The sequence below is a fragment of the Armigeres subalbatus genome, chromosome 3, assembly GCF_024139115.2.
Source record: "Armigeres subalbatus isolate Guangzhou_Male chromosome 3, GZ_Asu_2, whole genome shotgun sequence".
NCBI lineage: Eukaryota > Metazoa > Arthropoda > Insecta > Diptera > Culicidae > Armigeres > Armigeres subalbatus.
In genome coordinates this window covers 226,855,508-226,882,267 of record NC_085141.1, presented here as the reverse complement: position 1 = coordinate 226,882,267, position 26,760 = coordinate 226,855,508, and the positions used below count along the sequence as shown (strand labels likewise).

Here is a 26,760-nt window from a genome sequence, read left to right as displayed (position 1 = left end):
TCGGAAAACGCATTATAAGTGAAACAAAAACAAACACAATATCATCAAAAATCCAAAAACCAAATATACAGAAAGGCAAAGCTTTTTTTTCACGCTAATCACCTAATAATCTAACACAGGAGATTCAAAATAATTAATATCAACGGGAAAAAATATATCTTTGTCGCTTTTTTAACGAATTATAACTGAAAATCCTTCTTCCACTCGAAACTTACGATCTGTTCGTAAAAAAACTGTTCTCAAATTGACATTTCAATTTTTTATGGCTCAAATTCATCTGGGGTATTACTAGGAAGCAAATAAAGCCCCTACATGGGAAATAGGGAGTGAGTGCTAGTAATGGACCCCGTGCGTATAATGGACCCCCTGAACAAAAACCGAGAGTTTACGCTTGAATCTACAACTTTCTGCAAACTTCCATAGGATAAAGTTGCTTCACTTATCAGCGTAGTAGTTCCATACAATTGTTATGCACTGGGAGACTGAAATTTAGTTATATTAACTAATTTATGAATGTAAACGCGCTAGAGGGTCCATTACTAGCACAGAAAGGGGGGTCCATAATAGGCAACAGGAACATGTGGAAATGGAACATGTAAATCAAATGGGGGGACCATAATACGTATGTAAACAAACTCGATGTTGCGTATTATGGACCCGGGGGTGGCCATAATAGGCAACCTGGCTACATAATTTTAAAATACATATTTTAGTAGTAAAAATGCATGTTTTATCATGTGTTATGTACGAAACGCGATGCTGATACCTGTTGCTTGTCATCTAGTGCTGCAGAATGGCAATTTGTCATGAGTCTTACTCTAGCGGAGCGATTGAAGTAAGTTTCCGTCCTTAAGGGGTCCATTACTAGCACTCACTCCCTAATAAGTAGAGCTCTTCCCGCATAGCTGTGAACAATATTCATACTATGTCCTATATTATCCTGCACCATTTGCTACCATATCTGTACAATGCTATAAAACATGCGTCGTAACAATAATCCAACTCTACCATGAATTGTTTAAACAGTATGACTTATGGTAATTGGACAAAATACATTATGTGGAAAGGGCGGTTAAGTTATGTTACAATAAAAAATCGATCGTTTTCCAGAACAAAAATTGTCAAGAATTATAAAGGATAATGTTCGGATATAATCCACGTTTTTCAAGGATAACAATTTTGTTTGTTGTGAGTTAATAATTATACCTTATATAAAAAAGCGAATGTACCCTTTTATTTATTAGTATTTGAATCTTGATTTGAATATTTGCAAATCTTTCAATTTTGATTTAAAACACAAATGAAGTTAAACTATTTTTTATTTATTTCTATTTTTGTTGAACTAATCTAATAAACCGTTTTGCTTCTTAAAAGCTTCCAAAATAGATTTGACCACTTGTTTGAAATTTATGTTCTTACTTGCTATATGCGAGAAAATAGTAGACTGTGGGTTTGACTATCAAGATGTTACTACCTACGGTGATATTTATTACATTTGGCTTATTTGTATTATCATGAGGTGGAATTAAATGGAATATTATCAACTCGGCTTATGACAAGTGAAGACTTTACATTGGAAGGTTTAAATAACAATTTTCTTCAATTCAATACGGGAAATTACCAAACAAATCGAATACCTCACATAAAAATAAACATTCCCCATAGCGGGATATATGACAAGCAAAAATGGTATCACATGTTATCAATTCATAATCACATAATCACAAGTATTACAAGCTGATCGTATTTGACGAATACGATTCTTTGCATTCACCAGAAAGTGCTCCACCCGATGTAGCACTGACATAGCTTCTCATTATTCGTTCCCTGCCGAATCAGCAAATCGATCTGGTTCACTCCATCAATAATTTCCCGTCATTGTTGTTGGTGCCGTCCGCTGGGTATGCTATAGTTGATTTCCTGGTATATCACATCGTCCGCGGTTAGTTAGCCGCATTCATTTTCCAATGTTGAGCATTGATCGCCTGAAGATCTTATGGCTCATCAACGCTCCGCTATTAACGTCAGTGGCAGTTAGCCGCATTCATTTTCCAATGTTGAGCATTGATCGCCTGAAGATCGAATGGCTCATCAACGCTCTCCGCTATCAACGTCAGTGGCATTCTTAGATCACCGTTTTTTATCCGCATCTAACAGTCGCCCGTTCAGCAATGGATCATTCTTGCGTCCGTCGAAGCACGTTCATGACGCTTTCACATATTCGGCGGTATGTTTCTTATATGCCAATTACTTCCACCCCGTTGATTAACATTCGTATCAAACGGGGGCATTTTTCCCGAGCGATTTGCAACCTCGAAACAATCGCCAAAATTTATATGATGAATATTACCACTCAAGTGATCCAACATCATAGAATCGAGTCAGCGTGTGCGTATCACGAATTAGCGTATTACAGTGCCGCACCCACCCAATCAAACCGGAGTTGATGCTTAATGACTACGTAACGTTGAATCGGTAAATTTCTCCTGAACGTATCCGGATCGTTTAATACACATCTTCGTGACCCTTGAATCTGAACATTACTCCTTTCCAATGGAGCCACGGATGCAAAGTTGCAGAGGCCTCTGTTTCAAAGTGATCACCTGGTGGTTCGATTGGATGCTAGCGATGCGGATTCGCTCCTCACCGGGAGCATAGCTTCGGTGCGTTACTGATCATGATAGGCTAACAATTTTGGAGTACCAACGAAGTAAGCATTGCCGTGAAATTCAACGGAACACCTGATGGTACAAATTCCAGGCTTGATTCAAGTCGTGTATAATACCGGAGCTCTTGTTGTAATGCACCATTCCTGCGTTGAACATGGTTGAACAAAGCTTCCTTCAAAGTTTTAGGCCCCTTTGGCAAGTGCTGGTTCCAGTGATTCAAACATACGTTCAATATTCCTCAAAATCTCTAAAATGCAAATGGGATAGATGCTTCGTCCAGATCCTCATGTCACTGCTCGTGCCACATGCAGAATGTCAACATGGATCAGTTCCTCACTGCACATGATCGCTCCATTGCCTAGACTGAACCCATTTTGAGCAGCCCGCCGACAAGCACTGGATTCCGAATTGTAAGCAGCGGTCAAAGGGTGACACTTTTCGGTATCATTCATTGTTGTTGTATACTAGAAGATAGGCAATGCAGAAGTTATATATAAGACCAAAGCAATCCGATTTGAAAAAGTTCTCTTACCTTCATTATTTGGATTGTAATATTTTTCAGCTGAACTAGTCGGTACGTCCGTCGGTGGCTCACGAAAGATAACCCGGATCCCTTCCAACATCAAATCTCGAACTATTCTGTAGAATGCAAATTTATTATCTGGAAGAAACAATTCAATTCAATAATACTTACGACTTTTCTGCTTTTTAATTCTAATCACAAGATTTTGAGAAGAAAGAAAAACATCTCAAACTGCTAAACAAAACACGGCGATCGAACTGGAGTTGAAAATTAGTCTGATGCTCCACACACACAGTTTGAGCTTAACATTAAAGGATATGGTAAATTAACGATTGAATTATATACTCTTCCTGAATGTGTGTGTTATATTATTTGATGCAACATTACTAAACGACGATAAAAACTTTTACTTGCCATTATTCCAAATTGTTACTTTTTTACAAATTGCTATAATATAATTTTCTATTGTTGACATAACTAGTTTTCACAGTAATGAACATTAAACTAACAATAAGGCAAACGTTAACAATTATCAAAATGACGGAATTGATGTTGCAAATGGTGGACAAACCAAAAATGGTTAAGGTTCAAATGCTAAATGGTGTTCAGACAAACCATCACCACATATCATCAGGTTAGCTTACTGTTAGTACCATATCCACGACGGTTTTTTATTATGCGGGTTGTTAATAAATAGAAAAACATATAATTTGTTGGTGGCAATATAGTTGCCACTGCCTTATAAAGGGTTAACGCTGACTGTTAAACCAAAAAACAAGGTGAAAAATAACATTTTTTCCAAACTGAAAGATCCCATACCAACAGGACAGCAGAAAAACGAGGTGTATTCCGTGCCATGTGGAACAGGAGATGGAAAAGTTTACATCGGACAAACAGGAAGGAAACTCGACATACGAATAAGAGAACATAGGAATGACGTAAATCGAAAAGACAACCGTACGGAATTAACACAACATACGCTGATTGATGGACACAACTTTAATTTTGACAAAACTAAAATAACTGAACGCATCGACGACCAGGAAAGCAGGATGACGGCGGAGACATTCCATATCAAGCTGGCGGGAGAACACAACACAGTCAACTCTGGCGAGTGTGGAATGTCTAACTCTGACCACAATGCATTAGTGGTTAAGCTACGAAATTCGATGAATGACGAAAGACGACGAAGAGAGACAAAGGACGACAAACACCACAATCAGTAACCCCCACTCTGCCAGTGGTAATAATTGAACCAATACCTCCTCCTCTCATCGACTGACAGTTGCTTTGCTCGCGCCCTTTAACGAACATCATTCGTTTTCCGGATAATAACCATTCGATTTCCCCTACCGCTGGCAAAGTCCATGCGAATGACGATCATCTCATTTCCATTGCGTATAGAGAGCGGTTGCCAGATGACATGCGGATGGGTGGCGACTGATGGAAGCATGATTTTCGTTTGATTTTAATCCAAAGAGAGAATGATTTTAATTTGATATTGGAATGACAAAAATTATTTAGTTCCGATTTATGGATTCTAGTCACAAAATTTATAATAAATTATCAATGGTATAAAAAATATCAATAAGTTTTACATTTTTATTATCATCAAAATGATAATTGCAAATAACAATTTAATTAACACATAATCCTCTGCACTCAACTTTCGGCCAATCTGCATCACTCGTCGGTTTGGCGGCCAACATCCAGCTCCACAATATCTTATTTATGCGCACTGGTTCTAGTTTTGGCAATCAACTATATGGTTTAGCCAAATCTCGCATCTCGAGAAAATCCGATGTGGTATATCATATACCATACTATAGTGTAAGCAGATCGCTGCGAATTATGCGAAAATAATTCAAAATAAATAATCATGGAATGCGTTAGTATATGTAACTACTTACCTTTATGAATACAAACAGGAATAAGAAACATCCAAAACTATTTAGATTTATTCGCTAAGCAGCTAAATTCAGTTAAGTTCGCTGCGTACACAAACGAGTTCTTTAAATGAACTGCGGCCTTCGAAGACAAAATTCATTTCTGTAAAAATGGCAACCATTTATCAAACCAGTCAGCAGTAGAAAGAAAAACAATTAAGAATCGTATGACTGTCGTTATAGGGTAAGATCAAAACAAACATCATCCGCTTTTCGAATGATGCCACAGTATCTGAGCGTAGACCGAAGATTGTCTGGTGGGTCACCCAATGTCAGAAGGCGAGAACTATATTTCTCTCAAATGATTTTCTATATACGAATATTAATGCATGCGGCGGTCGCTCTGCCTCTCATACGACAACTAGAGGAGATACATCAGAGAAAGTTGGAATGAAACGCACCAGTCGATGTAAGCATGGGCTTTGGGTTCAGTAAGACAGTGATCGCCCAGCAGACAACGAGGTGGAAATTGCTGCGGGTGATCGAAAATGTGAGTTGTGGTGGAAAAAAAGTGTGTTAAAGTTAAATGTAAAGCGCCGTTCCAAATAATTGTAATTTTAATTAATGCTTATTTTTGTTTATTTTTTTCAATAAATAAGCCGTCTGAAGATGGTCGAGACAAAGTAGTAGACCGAAACGTCACGCAGGGAAAAAGCAAATGGCGTATGGAAGTTATTGTTCACCGAAAAATATCAATAAATCAACCGCATATTGAGTAACGGTGATTAAACCAATCAAACAAAACCTTTTATGTTGATCGATTTTTTCACCAAAAAGTAATTTTGGAACACTTAATTAATTTTTAGGTAAGAATTGTTATCAGCCATATACTATGCTACTTAAGGACTCCCGGAAGCCCATGGCTGACAGTAACAGCGTCTTCATTCTTACATTGAAACTGTAAATTTCCAGCTTTAGCGCAGCTAGGCGTAGTTCACCACAATAACCACCGGAAAGGAGGCAAAAAATTGCTAAGTCAAATTTTCTTTTTCCATACATATTTGTTAGTGAGATGCTTTAGAGAATTAGCTTCAACAAGTCATCTAAAATTAAATTTTCTAGCTACAATCATCAACATTTGGAATCAGTTCATTTAATATATGTGTAAAAAAATACGAGCTTCACGAAACAACTTTTTTGAGGTTTTGTCCGGGTTTCCGCCACTATGCGTCGTGGCTTGGGTTGCTTTCGCACTCACGTTCCAACTTCGCATAGAATGCGTCCTCATCATCATCAGTGCTTTTGGAGTGTGGGCTATGGACGTTGATAATGCTAAATGGTAGAAATGGTAATTTTTCAAAAGTTTATCCAAGAGCAGCGCAATTTTTTGTAAACCATTTCTGACTACTCTGCTACGACTGCAGTGGCCACCCGCGCCTTCCGATAAAAACCTGAACATATGTAAAAAAATTCAATTTGTGAAGTTCGTCCTAGAGCAGAACTATTTTTCTAAACCATTTCTGATGGTGATTTTGGAGGAAATTCACAGTCATTACACTGCTATGACCGCAGGTGACCACCAGATGGCCTTTGGGATAATCCGGAACGAGCGTAAAAATGGTGATTTTGAAAGTGTTTTTCCTAGAGCGCCATACTTTTTTCTAAAACTACTTTCTTGTGGACGGCAGGATCTTGAAGATGTTCTTCAAAGTCTTAATCAGCTATGGCTTTGCAGGTGGTAACCTAGACGGCCTTCCGGAACAGATTTAGGAAACATCCTTGTAAAATAGTCCATTTTGATGGTACGTGCTAGAGCAAGTGAAATTCTTTTAAAGACATTTTTGATGGTAGGTCTTTAGTGTTAATTTACAGTTCTTACTCTTCAACGCTCGCAGGTGGCTACCAGACGGCCTTCCCCGCAAAACTGGAACGTCCGTGAATGGTCGTTTTGTTCAGTTCGTCATAGACCAATGAATTTCTTCTAAACAATTTCTGATAATAACCAGGAAGTTAATCAATGCTCTTTACCATAAAATATTGTATAGATTTTCCACCTTCGCCAAAGGTATAATAATAGCCCAAAAATATACAATTAATTGCATACCATTTTTTGTTAAATATCTTGGCTGTGCATATTTGTATTTGTATTTGTAATTGATATGTAAATTTGCGAAAAAGAATCCACGTGTCTTGGAGGGACTCGAACCCTCAACCTCCTACTCTCTAGATAAGCGTGATAACTCCCCTACACAACAAGACCACTTAAAGGTCACGTTTGCGGGAAAAGCCATCAGACACTCTCGGAGAGTACCAACCTCCACCGCGGTTAAACGCTTTTCTTTTTTGCAAATTGAATATCTTTCGGATGCTTGGTTTGTCCAATCTCCACATGTGCTTTACTGTTGTATATCCACAGTCAAGCGAGTGCACATTGTGAGTGAGAAAATGCATTCTTCTTAAAGAAGGTGTCACATTCACCATTGCCTCATTCCGGGCAAACGCATTATTTTTGTTTAAAATGATTTGCCTTATACTTCTTAAGAAGCTATATACATTTTGAAGATAGAAAACATATTTTCCAAAACGCTTTCAATCGGAATTGCAGTATGCGATTCTATTTTGTTAAATACAGCTTTAGTTCGACTATTTTAAAACATAAACTATTTTAATGCAAACAACAAAAGCCATCGCCTGGTTATTAACTCAAGTCTTAGTATTCCCTCACAATAAAATACTTTCCATACATCATAGCTGACAAAGAAACTCGATTTGAATAATCGACTATTTGCGCCTTAGTTGGCAACCACGCGGGCGTCAACGACGAAGCATCCGTGGGATTGTCCCGACTGGTCCACAAGATCGATTTCGATGGTAACACTGACCAACGGATAGATGGCAGTCACTGGCATGCTCAAATGGTAAGTCACTTCTTCTCCAGGTGAGAGTGGACAACGGGACTGCACCAGCCAGTTGCAGGCAGCAGCACGCTCAGCGGGCAGCTCATAGGGAGCGGTGATTCCCAGGGCGGTGGCCGTCACAACGGTGTTCAGGTTGGTAGCATCCTGGACTATAATGCAAAGAGAACTGTTAACGGAATCAACATGTCCCTAGCCGCTGTTATTGAATTCTTACCAGCAGTGAAATCCATTGCCATATTAGCATCTTGTCCACGAGGCAACAGACACGGCGATGAAGGACAATTTTCAATTCGAACAGCACTTGGAGTTGGGCGAACTCCAGCACATGGACGGAAGGAAACGGTTGACCAAGATTCATGGTCCACGTTGTCAGCGTTCTGCAGCATAACAGCTGGAATGAGTGCGACCAAAAGCAGATACTTGAACATTTTGCTGGTGGGATGGCGGTGGCCTCGCTGTGTGTGCTTCACGCTAGAATGGGATGAACTAATAGCTTTCCCATTCCAGGAAGAAAAGTTTTTATATGGATACGCGCTTTTGCAAAATGTGATAAGCCTGTCTTATCGATTTGCAAATATTTCGAAAAAAAACGAAGTCTACAACAGGTGTTTGATAATCCCAAAGTGGACACCTGGACAGTAGTTTCAGCAAAGGAACAGGTGTCCAATCGAAAGAGTATTGCTCATTACCCCAAGATAAGAATCCTATAGTCTACATTATTAGACATAAATGTGACCTTAATTTCCTGCAAACAAAGATGTTCCAGATGGCTTTGAATTCTGATTGCAACTTATATTTTATTTTTTCAAATAAAATGTGGATAGTGCAGTTTGACTAATTTGGGATCTTAATTACACTCTTTATATTGTTCCTATTTTTTTGGTGTTTGTTCATCAGTTTTTTTAATGAAAGTATAACTTATATGTGATTAAAGATGAAGATTGCGAAAGATTTCAAGACCCAAGAGCTACGTTACAGAAGTTGAAATAGATGTTCAAAAGCAAGTGTTTGGAATATAATCCATATTCGGAGTATGGATCATCATGGTATGTCAGTTGAAAAGCTTATGAATACAGCATGTTAATCATAGAAAAAGTGGCTATTATAAATGGATTAGATACAAATGATAGGGTACTCAGAATGCAAATGATGGGATATTCATTAATCTAGTATTTGGGAAGTGAATAATTCAATGCTTTTTTCCCAACTCCTCCACGATTTCATACCACATTATATCCGAATTACTAAAGTCGAAATATTTTTATCTGGCAAGATACAATCAAATTTATAAGAAATGCAAAAGCATTTTAAAAACGCTCATTTTATAGGCCTAAATAAGTTTTTAATTGAATATAAGTTTCAAATATATAATATGTATTTTCTTTCCCGTTTCAGATACTGCACACTCTCCGAGCTTGCTCAGTTTCATGTGTTTAATGAATATACGGACAAACGTAAATATGTGGGATAGTGAAGGATAATAATAAATATCCGTTTGCTGGCACATCCCTCTGATAAAATGCCCAAGCAATGGCCTTCCCAATAAGGCACTGTCGTTGGGACAGGACGAGGGCAACAAAATAGGATATCACTCGGAGAGCACTCTTATGATCTGGACACGACCATCCGTGCCAGCAGTACCACGAATCGTTTTCCATATTTAGTCAGTTGCCTTCACTTTCACGGTAGGTCCCTTTATCACACAGCGCCACAACGAGGAAATGCATTTTTGGATCGATAAGCGCTCGCAAGCTTGTGGTTTCGGAAGAGCGCGGGTGGCAGCGTCCCTATCTGGTGGCGGCGGGCTCGGTTTCGGGCATCCCAGACGCATACCCAGAAAATCAATGGTTACTCCAATTCATCGGTTTCAAACGGTCGACTGTACCAGGCCACATCTCTACCGGCATCAACAGCAGCAACAAGCGCAATCACAGAATAGCAACCATCATCAGCATTATAATCAGCAGCAGCAACAGCAGCACCACCAGACCAGCAATAATCAGTCGCACATTCAGCATCACCAGGCGCAGCTCCACAGCAGTGGTCACTATAATCAGCATAATAGCATAGTTCCACCATCATCGCATCATTCGCAGGTCCTGTCGCAGAACCACCAGCCTCATCATCAGGCACAGCAGGCAAATAGCTTCCACGTGCCAGTAGGAGTAAATCACATTTATAGGTACGTGGGGAATGTTCGCATTATTTTTAACACCATTTCCTAGAAATAAGGCACAGCTCGAGAAATCGCCAACAAAATAGACTCCTCATAGCAACATAGATTTCTTGGTTTGAACTCATCTTTGTGTGTAGAATATTTTGCGACAAACTTTTTGTACTTAACATAACAGTTGTATTCAATTTTTATGCGCGGTACCCGAGCAAAGTCTGATTACCATAAACAAAGCAAATGGAAAACATATTTTGATGTCGACATCAAATTGAAATCATGATTTATTTTCAACTTCTAATTTTCGTGATCGACTACAGCTTTTGATTTCATTGCTGTAGGTTTCTGAATTGAATGATATGACATCCAACTGATTACTCATTTTGTTAACGAAAACCAACATCAAAATCAGTTTTCAATTTGCTTTCATCGACAGCAGGAATAGTTTTCGAATTTAAGGTTTTTCAAATTTTTTGTTCCGATGATTGTTCGAATATGCAGACACTTAACTAACTATAAAATCAGTGATTTAGTCTTGCAAAAAACGTTTTGTTATATGTTTTGTTCAATGTGCCATTTTATGCGTTTCAATCAATCACGGAGTAGCAAATGCTTAATTATTTACACATTTATGATAACTCTTATGGTTTTTTCAACTTTAATTAGTGATATTTAAATCTCATTTAATGGCTGGAAGCTGAAACTCGGTGACATCTAAGAACTCGGTTGAATGTAGCATCTGTGAGAAAATCACGTTGATAAGGGGGGGGAGGGGTGTTGTGGGACTTGGGAAGGGGATTTGATTTACCATGTGTTTGGCCGTGTTCCCATAAATTGTCAATTTCATAACTTTAATAATTTTTAACCGATTAAGGTTATTTTGACCGTTTAAGAAATAGAAACTCATTTATTTTTGATCACTCCCAAGGACTACAGCTTTTGTTTATGGTTATATAAGAAATCCTGGAAGTAAAAACTGAGAGTCTACACGCGTAACCAAATATGCTACGTGCTCATTGCGCTTCTGAGAATAGAATGCGTTCACAGTATACGTTCCGCGTCATCCTGGAGTAAGGGCTTAAGGACTACACGCGTAACCAAATCCCTATCGACTTGTTTTAAAAGTGGTACATGCTCTTTGTGACCATACGAATAGAATGTAATCACTATATGTGTTCTGCGCTATCCAAGAAATCTCTCGGATAAGTCCTCAGTCATACAAATCAAGTGATACAAATTCCTGGAGAAATGTCTTAGGGTATAAACGCGTTCTTTGTGGTCCTCAGAATAGAACGTAATGTGGTCCTTGTGATAAAATGTGATCACAACATTTGATCTGCATTATTCAAGAAATCTCTAGAGTAAGACCTCAGTCATACAAGAAATCCCTAGAGTAGAGCCTTGTGTTCTGCCTGCGTAACCAAAGGTCTATGGTCCAAAATCAAATACGGTAAATGCTTTTTATGGTACTTAATGCGTTAAAAGTAAATGTTCCGAATCATTCAAGAAATCTCTGGAGTAAGGCCTCAAAGTCTATACACGTAACCAGAAGTCTCTCGACTTGTTTGAAAATTGCTACATGCCCTTTGTGGACCTTAGAATATAATTTGATAAGCATATGCGGTATTTCGAAAAATTTCGTTTCAGGTTGTTTGAAACGAAATTCCGCGGAATTTCAGCATGGCGAAATCTGATTTCTTGATTTCGTTTCGTTTCGTAAAATTACAGAAAAATTCGCCAGAAAAAAACTAGCTTCTAACGAAATTTAACGTAATTTCGCGGAATTTCGAAATAAATTTAAACTTGAACTATACTTATCAAAAAATTTGGCTGCGTCGCTGAACAAAATCATAAAAAATAAGCTTTATGATTTTACATTTTTATGTTATACAGCTTTTTCTATTAACGCTTACTACACAATCCCATTATGAGTCGACACATACGTGTTTAATTTTCTTCTATGAAACGTCTTCGGTGTTTTGTTAGAAATATTTAAAAGAAAACGAAAAGTATCTTTAACTATTCTATCTTATGTTTTACAAAAGTGATCCGACTCAAAATTTAAGACGTCAGGGGTTTAAACGTCAGGCTTCTTCTTCTTCTTCTTCTTATTGGCATTACATCCCCACACTGGGACAGAGCCGCCTCGCAGCTTAGTGTTCATTGAGCACTTCCACATTTATTAACTGCGAGGTTTCTAAGCCAGTTTACCATTTTGCATTCGTATATCATGAGGCTAACACGATGATACTTTTATGCCCAGGGAAGTCGAGACAATTTTAATCCGAAAATTGCCTAGACCGGCACTGGAATCAACCCAGCCAATTTCAGCATGGTCTTGCTTTTGTAGCCGCGCGTCTAACCGCACGGCTAAGGAGGGCCCATACGTCAGGCTTAGAGTGTAAATTCAATTGGATATAAATCAGATACAGGGTGTTCAATAAGTTCGAATACACTTTCAAATTTTTTTTTTAAATTGAGATTTTATTCTTTCTTCTCCCGGTTGCATTTCATTAAAAGTATTGTTTATAAGGAACGTTTGTAACATTTCTTTTGGAATGATCTCTATTTTATACTTCTTCACGAGCTTCAAACGTTTCTAAAACCCATCGTAAGCGACACGCACGGTCTGCATGGGCATTTTGTTCCAGATTTTGAGAATTACTTCTTGAACTGGTCCAAGTTACTGACCTTGTATTCGTACAGCTTTAACATAATAAAGAACCAAACAAAAAAGTTACGAGGGTTCAAATCCGGGAAGCTGGGAGGTCGCAATGTTTTGATGATGATGATGATGATACTACCATTTATTGTAGCAAGGCACCTGCCGATAGCACTGGTCATATCTGACAAACGAATTGATCATGAATATACTATTGTTTGTATTTCATCAGACTCCTGTATGAAGGGCCAAAAATGGGTGGGTGGTTCCATAAGCAGAGACACTTATGCGAATCCACGGGATGAATAGAGAATCTCCTTCCAGAAGAAAGTTCGTAAACACAATTATATAATCTAGCCCTCGTTTCCCAGATTGACCCAATAGATGGGGAGAAGAGCCCGCCCTTTATCCACGAAATGTTAACAATAGGAAGTTGGCGATTCCACTCTTCCTATCCAAATCGCTTCAATCGGGTGCCCTGATGGTTATATATGTACTTTTTTTTTATATAAATTATTGTATATAATGGGATATAATGTAATTGTGTATAATGGAATTCTCTCACCAAATTTCCGTGCGTGAAAAATACAATGTTTGATGGGCGAGATCCTTTCTTCACACCAGTGTGTTTTGAGAATGCTTCGGTTTTGAGCCAATGTCTTGAAAAGCACAGACGTCTTAGACGGGACACGATTGGTCAAAATCATTTTTTTTTCGTGGGGTATCTTGATGGCATTCGATTTGTCAGTGATATTTGGATGTAATACCACATTTTATCCATTTCCGCTTTCAACCCACCCACGTCAGCTGGAAGGGGTTCGTCCATAGCCTGCTTCTGATTTAGCTGTCGGTCCCACGATACGCCGCTATAGCTCTTTCAATCCTGTTGTTTTTTTTTTGTTGGGGCGTAGAACCACTGCGTCCATTGAGTTGAACTTTTGTGGTACGGTACGGTACGTTGAACGGTTCTGATCTGCGAAGGTACTCGGTCGGGGCAATTCGATTGCATCACTTCCTAACAGCCTCTACGGACTACAAAACGGAGGGGGAGGACCACAGAAATCACCTCGGGGATAAAATTTTAGCGGCAAAATCCGTTTTTTTTTTCTATCCCGAAAATATGTCACTCCACTATCAATGACTGCTACGATTTCTTCATCAGACTCCTGTATGAGCTGGGAGGTCGCAATGTTTTGTCCAAAAAGTCGATGAAATTCCATATTAGGCTAAAATCGCAATTTCCGTGTATAAAGGGTTATCGTCCTATTGGAACACGTAGGGCTCATCTCCGTCTTATCACCGGGTCACTGGGGGCATCAATCGTCCCCAAAACCTCAGTTTTGTAGTACGCCTCAATGATTTTGGCCTTCAAAAACGGCTATTTATGATGCCCCAATCCATTTTCAACGCGCGTAAAAAACAAACAACAAGTGACAGAATGTCAACACCACACACATCCGATAGCGTATATATACCGTTAACGCTGACACCAATACTTATACAAAATATGTACATTGGGCTTACAAACACAATGATCAAACATTTGTATTCGAACTTATTGAACACCCTGTAAGTATAACTTTGTTAAAGCGGCAAAGTCGTGGCGTGGATTCCTAGGGCCCTTTAAGGTTTGTTTAGCGACTCTTTCTTATGAAGGCCAATTTCTTCACCTCCGCTTAGGCCTCAAACCAGGTTTAAGCGCATGAGTAAGCACCGCTTAAGAGTGAGGAAGGCCCTAAGGAAAACACAATGCAACGTTTTACGTTGAAGCAACATTTAGAATCTTACCTAAAAGTAAGAATAAAAGGTTCAGAGGACCAAAGGTACACAACAGTCAATATTCGGCGAATCATCGAAATGTACATATAGCCCCCAAGATTTAAACTCTGTGATATTATTTGACTACTAGCAGACCCGACGAACTTCGTATCGCTCAAAATTGATTTATTATATTTATTTTACAAATTTTTACGCCGATCGGTTCAGTAGTTTCGAAGTCTATAAGGTTCAGACAGACAGAAATTCATTTTTATGTACATATATAGATTTGCACAATATGAGTGCAGAATCGATCGTGTTGCTGCTAGTCACGGGACGGCAGTTAGTCTAGGAAACGCAAATTGAAAAAAATCTGCCTCGCGAGCAGATTTTTTTTTAATCAGTTTGCTATCGATCGTGTATCGACGAGACGGGAGGTCTGCGCAGGCCCAATAAGCTGCCTTTAAAAACAACTATTACGAACGACATAGAAGATAATACGACTCGATACAATTGGCAACGACCTAGGCGACGAATAAAGGATCACGATTGGAAGCTTGGATCATGGAATTGCAAGTCGCTAGGCTTCGTAGGTTGCGACAGGATAATCTACGTTGAATTACATCCCCGCAACTTCGATGTCGTAGCGCTGCAGGAGATCTGCTGGACAGGACAGAAAGTGTGGAAAAGCAGGCATCGAGCGGCTACCTTCTACCAAAGCTGTGGCACCACCAACGAGCTGGGAACCGGCTTCATAGTGCTGGGAAAGATGCGCCAACTCGTGATTGGGTGGCAGCCAATCAACGCAAGGATGTGCAAGCTGAGGATAAAAGGCCGTTTCATCAACTACAGCATCATCAACGTGCACTGCCCACACGAAGGGAGATCCGACGACGAGAAAGAAGCGTTCTATGCGCAGCTGGAGCAGACATACGATGGATGCCCACTGCGGGACGTCAAAATCGTCATCGGTGACATGAACGCACAGGGAGGGAATGTATAGACCGATCATCGGACCGGATAGTCTGCATACCGTATCGAACGACAACGGCCAACGATGCATAAACTTTGCAGCCTCCCGCGGAATGGTAGTCCGAAGCACTTTCTTCCCCCGCAAGAATATCCACAAGGCTACATGGAAATCACCTAATCAAGTAACGGAAAACCAAATCGACCACGTTCTAATCGACGGTAAATTCTTCTCCGACATCACGAATAGAGTTTCCATTTCCCGTCCATTTTCGTTGTCCCGGGATTCGGGATGAACTTGTTCGTATTTCCTTAGAAAACTTATTTTTTGATTTAAAAACGATTTTATTCAATGTTCAGGGGTAAAGTTCATATTTTAGAAAGGCCGGATAATACAGATTTCGAATTGGAACTCAATTCGATTCTAATTTGAATCGATTTTTTTTGAAAAAAAAGAACTTCAAGAAGCAAATAATATTTACGTTTTTCTCGCAAGGTAGAGTACCCTTTTGGAATATATGATCGCTGAGTCCGAGAAGAAGGGTTCACTGGCGGTTTAAGTCGGCTTGACTGTTTGCATTGTTTTGAATATGCATTGGGTTTAGATAGTTGCTGGGATTGCATTCAATACCCTAGTGACGAAAGATGGAAGATGTGCAGTGGAATCGTACTGAGATATGGGGACCCCCATACAAAGAAAACACAATACTAGAGTATCCTCCAACCCATGGCAGGCTACTATTTGATACTTTTGCCAAGAGCTGCAGCTCTTCCTAATCTTGAACAAATCGCTTCCTAATCTTGATGTTAATCGTTAATTTATCTTTATCGCCGATAAAGGTGATTGTGTTCAACATAATCGCTTGCTGCGATAAAGATGAATTAACTCAATTATTATCGGAGTTCGATAATTTAACGTAAGTTAACTCGATAATTTAACAATAATGGGGTTGATAAATTACGCGATTAAAGTTGGTATATGAATTTAACAGAAGCCGAAAACTGGACAAATTGATTACAGCCTGTTGACCAGAGTTGATTTTGATCGAAGCGATACATCAAAAAAAAATAGGCAGAGCATCGGGTCGGACCACTTGTACTTGCGCATGTGCTGGAAAGTTTGTTGTACGAACGTCGATTGGAAGGACATGAATTGGATCAAGAATTGTTTTGGAGGCAAGAAGCTCAGGAAGACTGACTCAATGTTGGGCGGTGCGAGGAGATTAGCAAGGCGAATATCAGCTAGTGTACACAATAACACAACCTCGCTGTAGACGGGAGATGGGTAGGAAGCAGGCGCCAAATAGATGTAGCTGATCTTGTACTTGTCCCGGGTATCCCGGGATTTTCGGAATTTTAAAAATAATATCCCGGGAATCGGGAAATCCCGAATTATCCTAAATCCCGGGATGGAAACTCTAATCACGAACGTACGCACATACCGCAGTGCGAATATTGAATCCGACCACTACCTTGCTGCAGTATGTCTGCGCTCAAAACTCTCGACGGTGATCAACACGCGTCGGAGTCGTCCGCCGCGGCTAAACATTGGGCGGCTACAAGACGGTAGACTAGCCCAAGACTACGCGCAGCAGCTGGAAGTGGCACTCCCAACGGAAGAGCAGCTAGGCGCAGGATCTTTTGAAGATGGCTGGAGAGATATTCGATCCGCCATTGAAGCACCGCAACCGCTGCACTAGGGCACGGTGGCTCCGGATCAGAGAAACGACTGGTATGACGGCGAATGTGAGCAGTTAGTTGAGGAGAAGAATGCAGCATGGGCGAGATTGCTGCAACACCGCACGAGGGCGAACGAGGCACGATACAAACGGGCGCGGAACAGACAAAACTCGATTTTCCGAAGGAAAAAGCGCCAGCAGGAAGATCGAGACCGTGAAGAGACGGAGGAACTGTACCGCGCTCATAACGCACGAAAGTTCTATGAGAAGTTGAACCGTTCACGTAAGGGCCACGTGCCACAGCCTGATATGTGTAGGGACATAAACGGGAACCTTCTTACAAACGAGCGTGAGGTGATCCAAAGGTGGCGGCAGCACTACGGAGAGCACCTGAATGACGATATGGCAGACAACGGTGGTGGTATGGTAATGAACCTAGGAGCACGCGCGCAGGACATGCGACTTCCGGCTCCGAATCTCCAGGAAATCCAGGAGGAGATCGGCCGGCTGAAGAACAACAAAGCCTCTGGAGTTGACCAACTACCAGGAGAGCTATTTAAACACGGTGGTGAGGCACTGGCTAGAGCGCTGCACTGGGTGATTACCGAGGTTTGGAAGGATGAGGTTCTGCCGCAGGAGTGGATGGAAGGTGTCGTGTGTCCCATCTACAAAAAGGGCGATAAGCTGGATTGTAGCAACTACCGCGCAATCACAATGCTGAACGCCGCCTACAAGGTACTCTCCCAAATTTTATGCCGCCGACTAACACCAATTGCAAGAGAGTTCGTGGGGCAGTACCAGGCGGGATTTATCGGTGAACGCTTTACCACAGACCAGTTGTTCGCCATACGTCAGGTATTGCAGAAATGCCGCGAATACAACGTGCCCACACATCATCTATTTATCGACTTCAAAGCCGCATATGATACAATCGATCGGGACCAGCTATGGCAGCTAATGCACGAAAACGGATTTCCGGATAAACTGATACGGTTGATCAAGGCGACGATGGATCGGGTGATGTGCGTAGTTCGAGTTTCAGGGACATTCTAGAGTCCCTTTGAAACGCGTAGACTGTTACGGCAAGGCGATGGTCTTCCGTGTCTGCTATTCAACTTCGCTTTGGAGGGAGTAATACGAAGGGCAGGGATTGACACGAGTGGTACGATTTTCACGAAGTCCGTCCAGTTATTTGGTTTTGCCGACGACATAGATATCATGGCACGTAACTTTGAGAGGATGGAGGAAGCCTACATCATACTGAAAAGCGAAGCTAAACGGATTGGACTAGTCATCAACACGTCGAAGACAAAGTACATGATAGGAAGGGGCTCAAGAGAGATCAATGTAAGCCACCCACCACGAGTTTCTATCGGTGGTGACGAAATCGAGGTGGTTGAAGAATTCGTGTACTTGGGCTCACTGGTGACCGTCGATAACGATACCAGCAGAGAAATTTGGAAGCGCATAGTGGCTGGAAATCCCACGTACTTTGGACTCCGCAAGACGCTCCAATCGAATAGAGTTCGCCGCCGTACCAAACTGACTATGTACCAAACGCTTATAAGACCGGTAGTTCTCTACGGACACGAGACCTGGACGATACTCGTGGAGAACCAACGCGCACTAGGAGTTTTTGAAAGGAAAGTGTTGCGTACCGGGGGGGGAAATGCTTATCTAATCTTCCGGTCAATGTCATCATATAGTGCATATACTCCTGTATATATACGATTGTGATGCATCACCAGTGCTACGATGTGCACGTATTACCTGGCAATCTAACTGCATTGATTGTCTGCCTTTTCAGAATTCCCAATAAAATTCCGTTGAAATATCACAAATGATGGTAATTGTTTGTGGAAAGGGAAAAGAAAAGTGCAGTGGGTACTGGCCAAGTTCCCCTGGCGGTGCTAAAATGATAAGCAGGAACAATGCCTAATTTCATTTAAATCTTTTAGTATCATTAGTGATTAGCACACGTTATTATTTTATGTGGGGGCAAGCATGGAGCATATTTTTCAACGCGGGTGTCAGGCGGCTGACTCCATGCTCGACCAAAATAGTAAAATTTAGCTAGAATATTTTAATTTTGTTTGATTGTTTTGCTATTGAATTTTATATCAGAAATCGCGAAAATACTTGAAATAAAACTTTGTAAAAGTTTAGTATAATTATCTTTAAAAGGCATGGTTTTTTGTATTCGATGAACCTAGAAGAATCGTTTTGCTCACTGAGCAGAAAGTACAAATTTGGTAAATTTAGATTTGTTCAACGGATATTTGTTGATAGATTGAGGTTAAGAAATCGTCTGTAAATTATTTAAAGAATAAACTGTAAATAAAATTGATATTAGCATACTCTTTCGACAGCCGGCTGGCAAGAGTTTAAATAAAAACAGGTAAACAACATAGTCTGTGGGTCGAATTGCCAGCTTGAGGCAAACCTCCATGACCTACCTTACCCTACCAAACCACCAACTCCGTAGAACTTATGAGGGCGTCGCCAAGTCGGGGGCCTCTCGTTAAGTAAGTTCTACATCAACATTTCCTTCCCTATCCCTAGTTACGGTAAAGATGGGCGTGGCTGGAGTAGTAATCCTCATGCTTATGCCATTGTTATCTTAGATTGGAATCAAGGGTAACTCCCCACCTTGATTTCCGATAGCAATCTGGATAAGGATTCCATAAGAAACATGAGTATCACTAGTGTCCAATCTACGAAGTATACCGTAACAACGCTAACGCAACGCTAACGCTAACGCTAACGCTAACGCTAACGGAAAGTGTTGCGTACCATCTTTGGGGGGGTTGGTGTTTAAGCACCGTGTCAAAACAAAATTGATTTAAAAAATTACCTTTTTTTCATTTTTTTCACATTGCAGTAGTCGAATAGGTCGTAATTATTACTTTAATTGTGCTAAATTTATGTTGTTTTGTTTTTATCACAATAAAAACAAACTACCGCAATAATAGGACGCAGTTGCCTATCGTTGCGACATTTTTTCAAGAAAGGGCACAGACTGGAGTAATCCAATTACCGAGTGATCACCGTTCTGGACTCGACGTACAAAATCCTGTCACGTATCCTGTTTAACAGACTAAGACCGCTTGAGGAGTCCTTCGTCGGCGAATACCAGGCAGGTTTTCGTCAGGGCCGATCAACGACGGATTAGATGTTAGCCTGCGAATGATTCTTGATAAATTCCGGGAGTACAACTTGCAGACTCACCATCTGTTCATTGATTTCAAAGCACCGTACGATTCAGTGAAAAGAAATGAGCTGTGGCAGATAATGTCCGAACATGGTTTTCCGGCGAAACTGATTAGACTGCAACGCTGGATGGCTCGAAATCAAGTATTTGGATTGCAGACGAAGTGTCAACCTCGTTTGTGACCTTAGACTGATCTTAGAAGCAGCGTGATGCACTTTCTAATTTATTGTTCAACATTGCACTCGAGGCGCTATTAGGAAATCTGGCGTACAGAGGAACGGCACTATCATCACTCGGTCGCATATATGCCCCTAGCCTTTGCGGACGACATTGACCTCATTGGAATCGATCGCAGAGCAGTAGTGGAGGCTTTTGTCTCACTGAAGAGGGAGAAAGCGAGGATAGGCTTAACCATTAACTCAATCAAGACAAAGTACATAGTGGCAGGAAGAGATAGAGGAAGACTTGATGGGGATGTGTTTGAAGTTGTTGAAGAATTTGTTTACCTTGGAACGCTTGTGACATGTGACAATGACGTTTCTCGTGACTTTTACGAATTACGTTTCGTCAAGTGGAAAAGGGATGATGAGATTTATTGAATAATGCAGAACGTATGTTGTGATCACATTCTATACCAAGGACCACAAATTGCCTGTACAATTTTTGTACCTAGTCGTTGGGCTTTTGGTTACGCGTGTAGACTCTAAGGCCTTACTACTAAGATTTCGTGGATAATGTAGAACATATACTCACCTGGTACCTGATTGGCTACAGCATCCATACACCTATGCCTGGCGTATTGTAGAGCTCCATAATCATCGGTCTTGGGCGATGTTCCTCTTGTTTCTCCGAGCGTTTAGGGTCCCTAGGTCCGATTTTACCGAGTGCATTCAGCGTGTTCGTGGCTTTCCACAAAGTCGCCGGCCCCTACCTGGTTTATCTGTTGAATATTGTTTTCGCTATTCTTCCTTCCAACATTCACACTAAGTGACCAGCCCACTGAAGTCTGCCGTATTTTATACGATTCATAATACTTTCTTCTTTGTATACTTTATACAGCTCATGATTCATGCGTCTGCGCCACACACCATTTTCTAGTTTCCCTCCGAGTATTGTACGCAGAACTTTTCGCTTGAAAACCCCATCTCCGGTCTGCTTCTTTCAACGTCCATGCTTCATGTAAATAAAGGGCCACTGGTAGAATCTGAGTTTTGTATAGAGCAAATTTCGTTACCGTCTGCCGTCCGTCCATCCCTGTAAAACAGAACTTTTCCAAACTTAGCCCAAAACATATCATGCGAGCGCTAATTCTTCATGGTTTTACACAATTAAACTTCTGGTAAGTCTGTAAAGTGTAAGAGAAATCATTTGCCACTTCCGGAACATCACGCAGTGAACCGGCGAAATCTGTAGGTGTGGACATTTCCGATTGTAGGCCAAGACGTGTCGTGCGGCAGCCGATTGTTCATGGTTCCTCATGAACAAACTTCTGAAGCTCTCCTGAAGGGTCTCATTGGTCACTCTCGGAACCTCACAAGGTGCCTCGGGAGAACCTATAGGAGGGGGTATTTCCTTTTGTAAACAAAAAACGTGTTATTCGCCAGCTCCATCTTCATGGTTTCATCGAATAATCTTCTGATCAGTCTGTAAAATACAATTGACTATTTCCGAAACATTACAAAGTCTTCTAGAGGATTCTATGGAAGAGGCTTGAGAGGCTTGAGCTTGAGCTAGAACTACATTGACCGCCCGTTGCTGCTCCATTATGACCAGTTCAGCTATTCTTGTTCAGCTAACCAACAGATTTTGGCTTCGGACTAGCAGTAATTTTCAATGTAGAAGTACTGATGATCTCATTTTTTAGGTCATACTGACGTCATCTAAATCAGCATACAAGTCAATGTAGGGAAGGGGAAAGAAATGATGATGCATACACTTGCTCACTGCAAGATGAATCTGGAACTTTATTTGCCACGATTTAATGCGAAATTTATTGTATTTTTTTGTTTTGCTTCGAGAGTTAGAGGTTCGGTGTGCACGCTTAGAATTTAAAATTTTACGATTGCCGAGACTGGCAATAATTTCGACGAATCTCGGTAAAAATATTACCGAGATCTCGGTAAGTTTTACCGAATCATCGGTAATCGTTACCTAGATCTCGGTAAAAAGTTAACTTTGCCGAATTTCGTTAGGGATGTAAATCCTACGCATTTGCTCGCAAGTCTACTGGAGATTCGACGTTTTCCATGTTATTGTAATGTAATATGCACCATAAGTCATAATCACATTTTATAGATTTTGGCATATGAATTTAAGTTAGTCAATCGATTAATGTTTATAATGGATCAATCGCCGCGAAATTTCTGGTGGGGATTCTCATCGATTTGTTTTCGGCGAAAAATGGCAAAACAAAACTTTGCCAGGCTGTTTGGACGTTTAGGTCGATTTACTGGCCTTCGACCATCTTCTGCGGACACTAAAAATCACATATATTGTTAAAAAGGGGTTAGGGACCAAAGGTCGAAAGACAAAAGGTCGAAAGGACAAAAGGTCGAAAGACAAAACGTCGAAAGACAAAAGGTCGAAGGGACAAATGGTCGAAAAGGACAAAAGGTCGAAAGGGACAAAAGGTCGAAAGGACAAAACGTCGAACGGGACAAAAGGTCGAAAGAAACTAAAGATCAATAAGATCAAAAGGTCGAAATGGACAAGGAACTGAAACGGAGAGAGTCAATCTAGCACCAGAGTTGTCCTACACAGTTAGCAAAAACTCTGATCTTTTATTTTTCACAATTTTTAACAAATAAATAAAATTCATTCAGTGAGTACAACTAATAGATGGATGTTGAGTTTTATAAATGTCACTTCGATCTGTCAAAATGGTGCACGCCGCACATCAAATACACCGGCGTATATTACACGCCGGTGTATTTTCAATGCGTGCGCCTGGGTGGCTACGGAGTACACTCTTTTGACAGATTGAAGCGACATTCAGAAAACCTAGATTTTCATCTATTATTTGCACTCATTGAATGAATTTCATTTAATTGCTAAAAATAGTTTAAAATAAAAGAGCAACTTTTTTGCCAATTGTATAGGACAACTCTGTCTCGCGCAATACAAGTTTTATTCATTTCCTAAATCAACAATCTTTTTATCTCTAACAGAACTATCTAGATATTCATAATATTGTTTCATAGTAATTACCAGGGTTTCGACTTTTCGTTTCAATGAGACCAAAGTAAGCGTTTTTCGGGCCAAGGGAAAATCTTGTTTCGTTGTTTATGTTGAGGATCATCTTTCACCCATCAATCTTTTCTCTAGAATTAGCATTGGAAGATAAACGAAAATCTTGCCTATTAGATGAAAATCCTTTTTCGTTTCATTACTTTCACCTCTCACTCACTTTTCGCGAGAATTATCGCAGAACAATTACAAAATTGTATGGCCACGCCGGGATTCGAACCCAGAATAGTAACAACAATAGCTGTGGGGATGCGCTTACTTTAGCCACATCACCACGCTATCTGTATGAAAGCCTGAAGTTATTTGTTCCACATAAGCTACTACCATTTGCATTGATGATTCCACGAAAATACTCGAATATGAAAGAAAAAGAGCAAACCAACGTTTAGCGGCAATCGAAGTGAGTGAAAAATTGTTATCACTCTCCAGGCTGTTTTTCTTTCCCGAAAAGCAATTACTCCCCGAATACTTTCGTGAGGGAAAATCATGTGCTCCTGAGATTGAGTGAGCATTATGAACCCTGGTAATTACTCCTTCTTTGAAAATTGCTCATTCTTCAACTTTGATTGATGTGATGAGTGTGTTATTTCTACTTGAAGTTAAATGCATTTCATAAATTCTTTCGGAATACACCCACTTGTTATCAACTTGTTCTTGATCTTTGTCCCTTTCGACATTTTGTCCTTTTTGGACCTTAGTCATTTTCGACCTTTTGTCCTTTTCGACCTTTTGTGCCTTTCGACCTTTTGTCCTTTCGACCTTTTGTCCCTTTCGACGTTTTGTCTTTTCGACCTTTTGTCCTTTAGACCTTTTGTCTTTTCGACCTTTTGTCTTTCGACCTTTTGTCCTTTCGACTTTTTGTCTTTCGACCTTTTGTCATAGATTCGTTAAAAAGCACATTGAATTTTACAAAATAGGCAAAGTTTTGTTTTGTCATTTTTCGCGAAAACAAATCGTTGAGAATCCCCACCATCAATCGATTAATCTAAAACCCAACAATGTTATTTTTGGCAAACTAGACAAGAGTAGTATGGGATGAGTGCTGTTAACATAATATGTACTAGATTACAACATAAAGATGGTTAACTATGAATCGATATGTTTTCGATTGTATTTTCAGTAATTCATCGTCGCAGCCAAATGCCATCGAAATCGATCAGAGCAGCGTGACGATCGGAATTGGGACGCTAAACCAACACGTGCCGCACGTTGGACACGATGCTCAACTGCTGCCAGCGCATCTCAAATGCGGAATGTGGGCTTCGCTCGCCCTGGCGACAGTGTTCGTTGCGGGAGCCAAATTCTACTTCGACCATCAGGTGCAACCTGTACAGCAATTCGTATTTGATACAAACTTTAATTTTTTATTCAATATTCCATTTCCAGGGTACCGGGCTGGAAGTGCTCATATTCTGTGCATTTTCGGCAACGTTCTTTCTAGCAGCATGCACCGTTTCACTATGTCGACGTCCAAGGGACCTACAGATGCCCGGTAATAATGTGATATCGGAGACGATCTCCAATGGGGAGCCAAGCTCTCTTCAGGTAAGTGCACGATGCCATATGGTTGAGCGAAAGGAGGCAAATTAATCGCTTTCCGTTCATTTTAGCACAATCCGGACCTGATGAGTAGCACTCCTTCGACGATGCTCAATGGCAGCGTTGGTGGGGCGCAGCCAAACACACTGGGCGTGCTGGCGCCGCCACCTCCATACCACATTGCCATTCTGCTGCCGGAAAGCACGAAGGAAACGGATGAAACGCCGCCACCGTCATACGATAAAATAGTGATATAATAATAATTAAAAATCCCCCTGGATCGTGTCGTATGAGTTACAACTGCGCACCATTTCATCTATATAAACATAGCATAGGCCTACATATATAATAGAAAGCCAATGAATAGAGGCTTCATGGAAATTTTGGTACTTGAACGCACTTTTATGCGTCTTTATATTATTTTCTGTTCTACAGTGGTTCTGAATGTCGACATTTGCAAGGATTTAGCTTACATTGGGCGAGATTTTACAGCGCAAGGATTTGATGTTTTACTGTCATCGTAAACTATGCACAATTTTGAAATACGATGAGAAATTCATGTACTTTTCCAACAAATAGGTCAAGTACTAATTTCAAATCTATTTTTTTGACTTGGCTTGAAATCTATATTTGAAAATTATAGGTCGAATGAAATAATTCATTTTAGGCTTGAATGTCAATAGACCATTGAGTATTATAATTTATGCTACAGGATGTGTTCGTTTCCATCCAACAGCCCAGGTCTTCTCATTCACGTATAACCAAAATTCAGCGTCTCGTCTCGATATTTCTTCGTGCACGGTATCTGATGGATACGCTTGTCATGTCTCGAGCCACCTTACTTTACATTAATTCAGCAGTTTAAAACTGCCTACATCGTATGCCCAATCTGCTCTTATTGAATGAAGACTCCTTATCGATGTTGATCCACATGGCACATTGGTTTCTATCGATCCATTGCACTCTACTCTTCTCGCCACTGTACGATGCCAATCTCGCATAGTATTCCGAGAGTCAACGCCAAATCTCTATAACTTCCACATAAGAAACGAACTGCTGGCAAGGTCAAATGTCATGAAAGATCTCGGTGTTATGCTGTAAACTATACTTCAGAGAACACATCAGCTACAATATCAGTGGGGCGAATAGATATTTTGTATCGTTTTTCGCATGTCTTCTGAATTTTTCAATCGACACAACATTCGATCATTGAATTCGTTCGGTATCGATCCAAATTTAACAGATACAACTATCGTTACGCAACTTTAATGACTTGCTATCCTACGAGAGTCGATGACAATGATTGGGAATGAATTAGGGATCCTATTAGAATCCCTAGAATGAACAATCTTCACAAGCAACGATACGACATAAAGACAATCTTTGTTGATATAAATCTTAAAACGGATACCTTCCTAGATATTGGGGCACCGTCGAAGGCAGGCCGATTACGGCGATGTGCCGAATGTATTATTTGGGTTGGACGTAGACTTCCCAGCACTTAGGTCGCGCCGAATGCAGTTTTCGTTA

The 26,760-nt window shown here is 40.4% G+C and overlaps 2 protein-coding genes across 7 annotated transcripts in view; one reads left to right on the top strand and one right to left on the bottom strand.

Moving 5' to 3' along the window:
* LOC134226281 (uncharacterized) overlaps window positions 1–25,856 on the top strand; it is a 70,104-nt gene extending 44,248 nt beyond the window's left edge. For 4 of the 6 annotated variants that reach the window (XM_062706950.1, XM_062706949.1, XM_062706948.1 and 1 more), the window contains 4 exons: window positions 9,392–10,178; window positions 24,812–25,010; window positions 25,078–25,236; window positions 25,302–25,856. In XM_062706950.1, coding sequence (XP_062562934.1) covers window positions 9,718–10,178; window positions 24,812–25,010; window positions 25,078–25,236; window positions 25,302–25,487 — 1,005 coding nt within the window. In that variant the 5' untranslated portion in view covers window positions 9,392–9,717 and the 3' untranslated portion in view covers window positions 25,488–25,856. The remainder of the gene's footprint in view (window positions 1–9,391; window positions 10,179–24,811; window positions 25,011–25,077; window positions 25,237–25,301) is intronic. The other 2 variants (XM_062706952.1, XM_062706951.1) reach the window with 2 other exon arrangements.
* On the bottom strand, window positions 7,871–8,424 carry LOC134219076 (NPC intracellular cholesterol transporter 2 homolog a-like). Its single transcript, XM_062697750.1, has 2 exons — window positions 8,211–8,424; window positions 7,871–8,145 (listed from the first exon to the last, which is right to left on the bottom strand). The coding sequence occupies exons 1-2, from the start codon at window positions 8,422–8,424 to the stop codon at window positions 7,871–7,873; spliced, it is 489 nt and encodes a 162-aa protein (XP_062553734.1).
* Window positions 25,857–26,760: the final 904 nt, after the last annotated feature.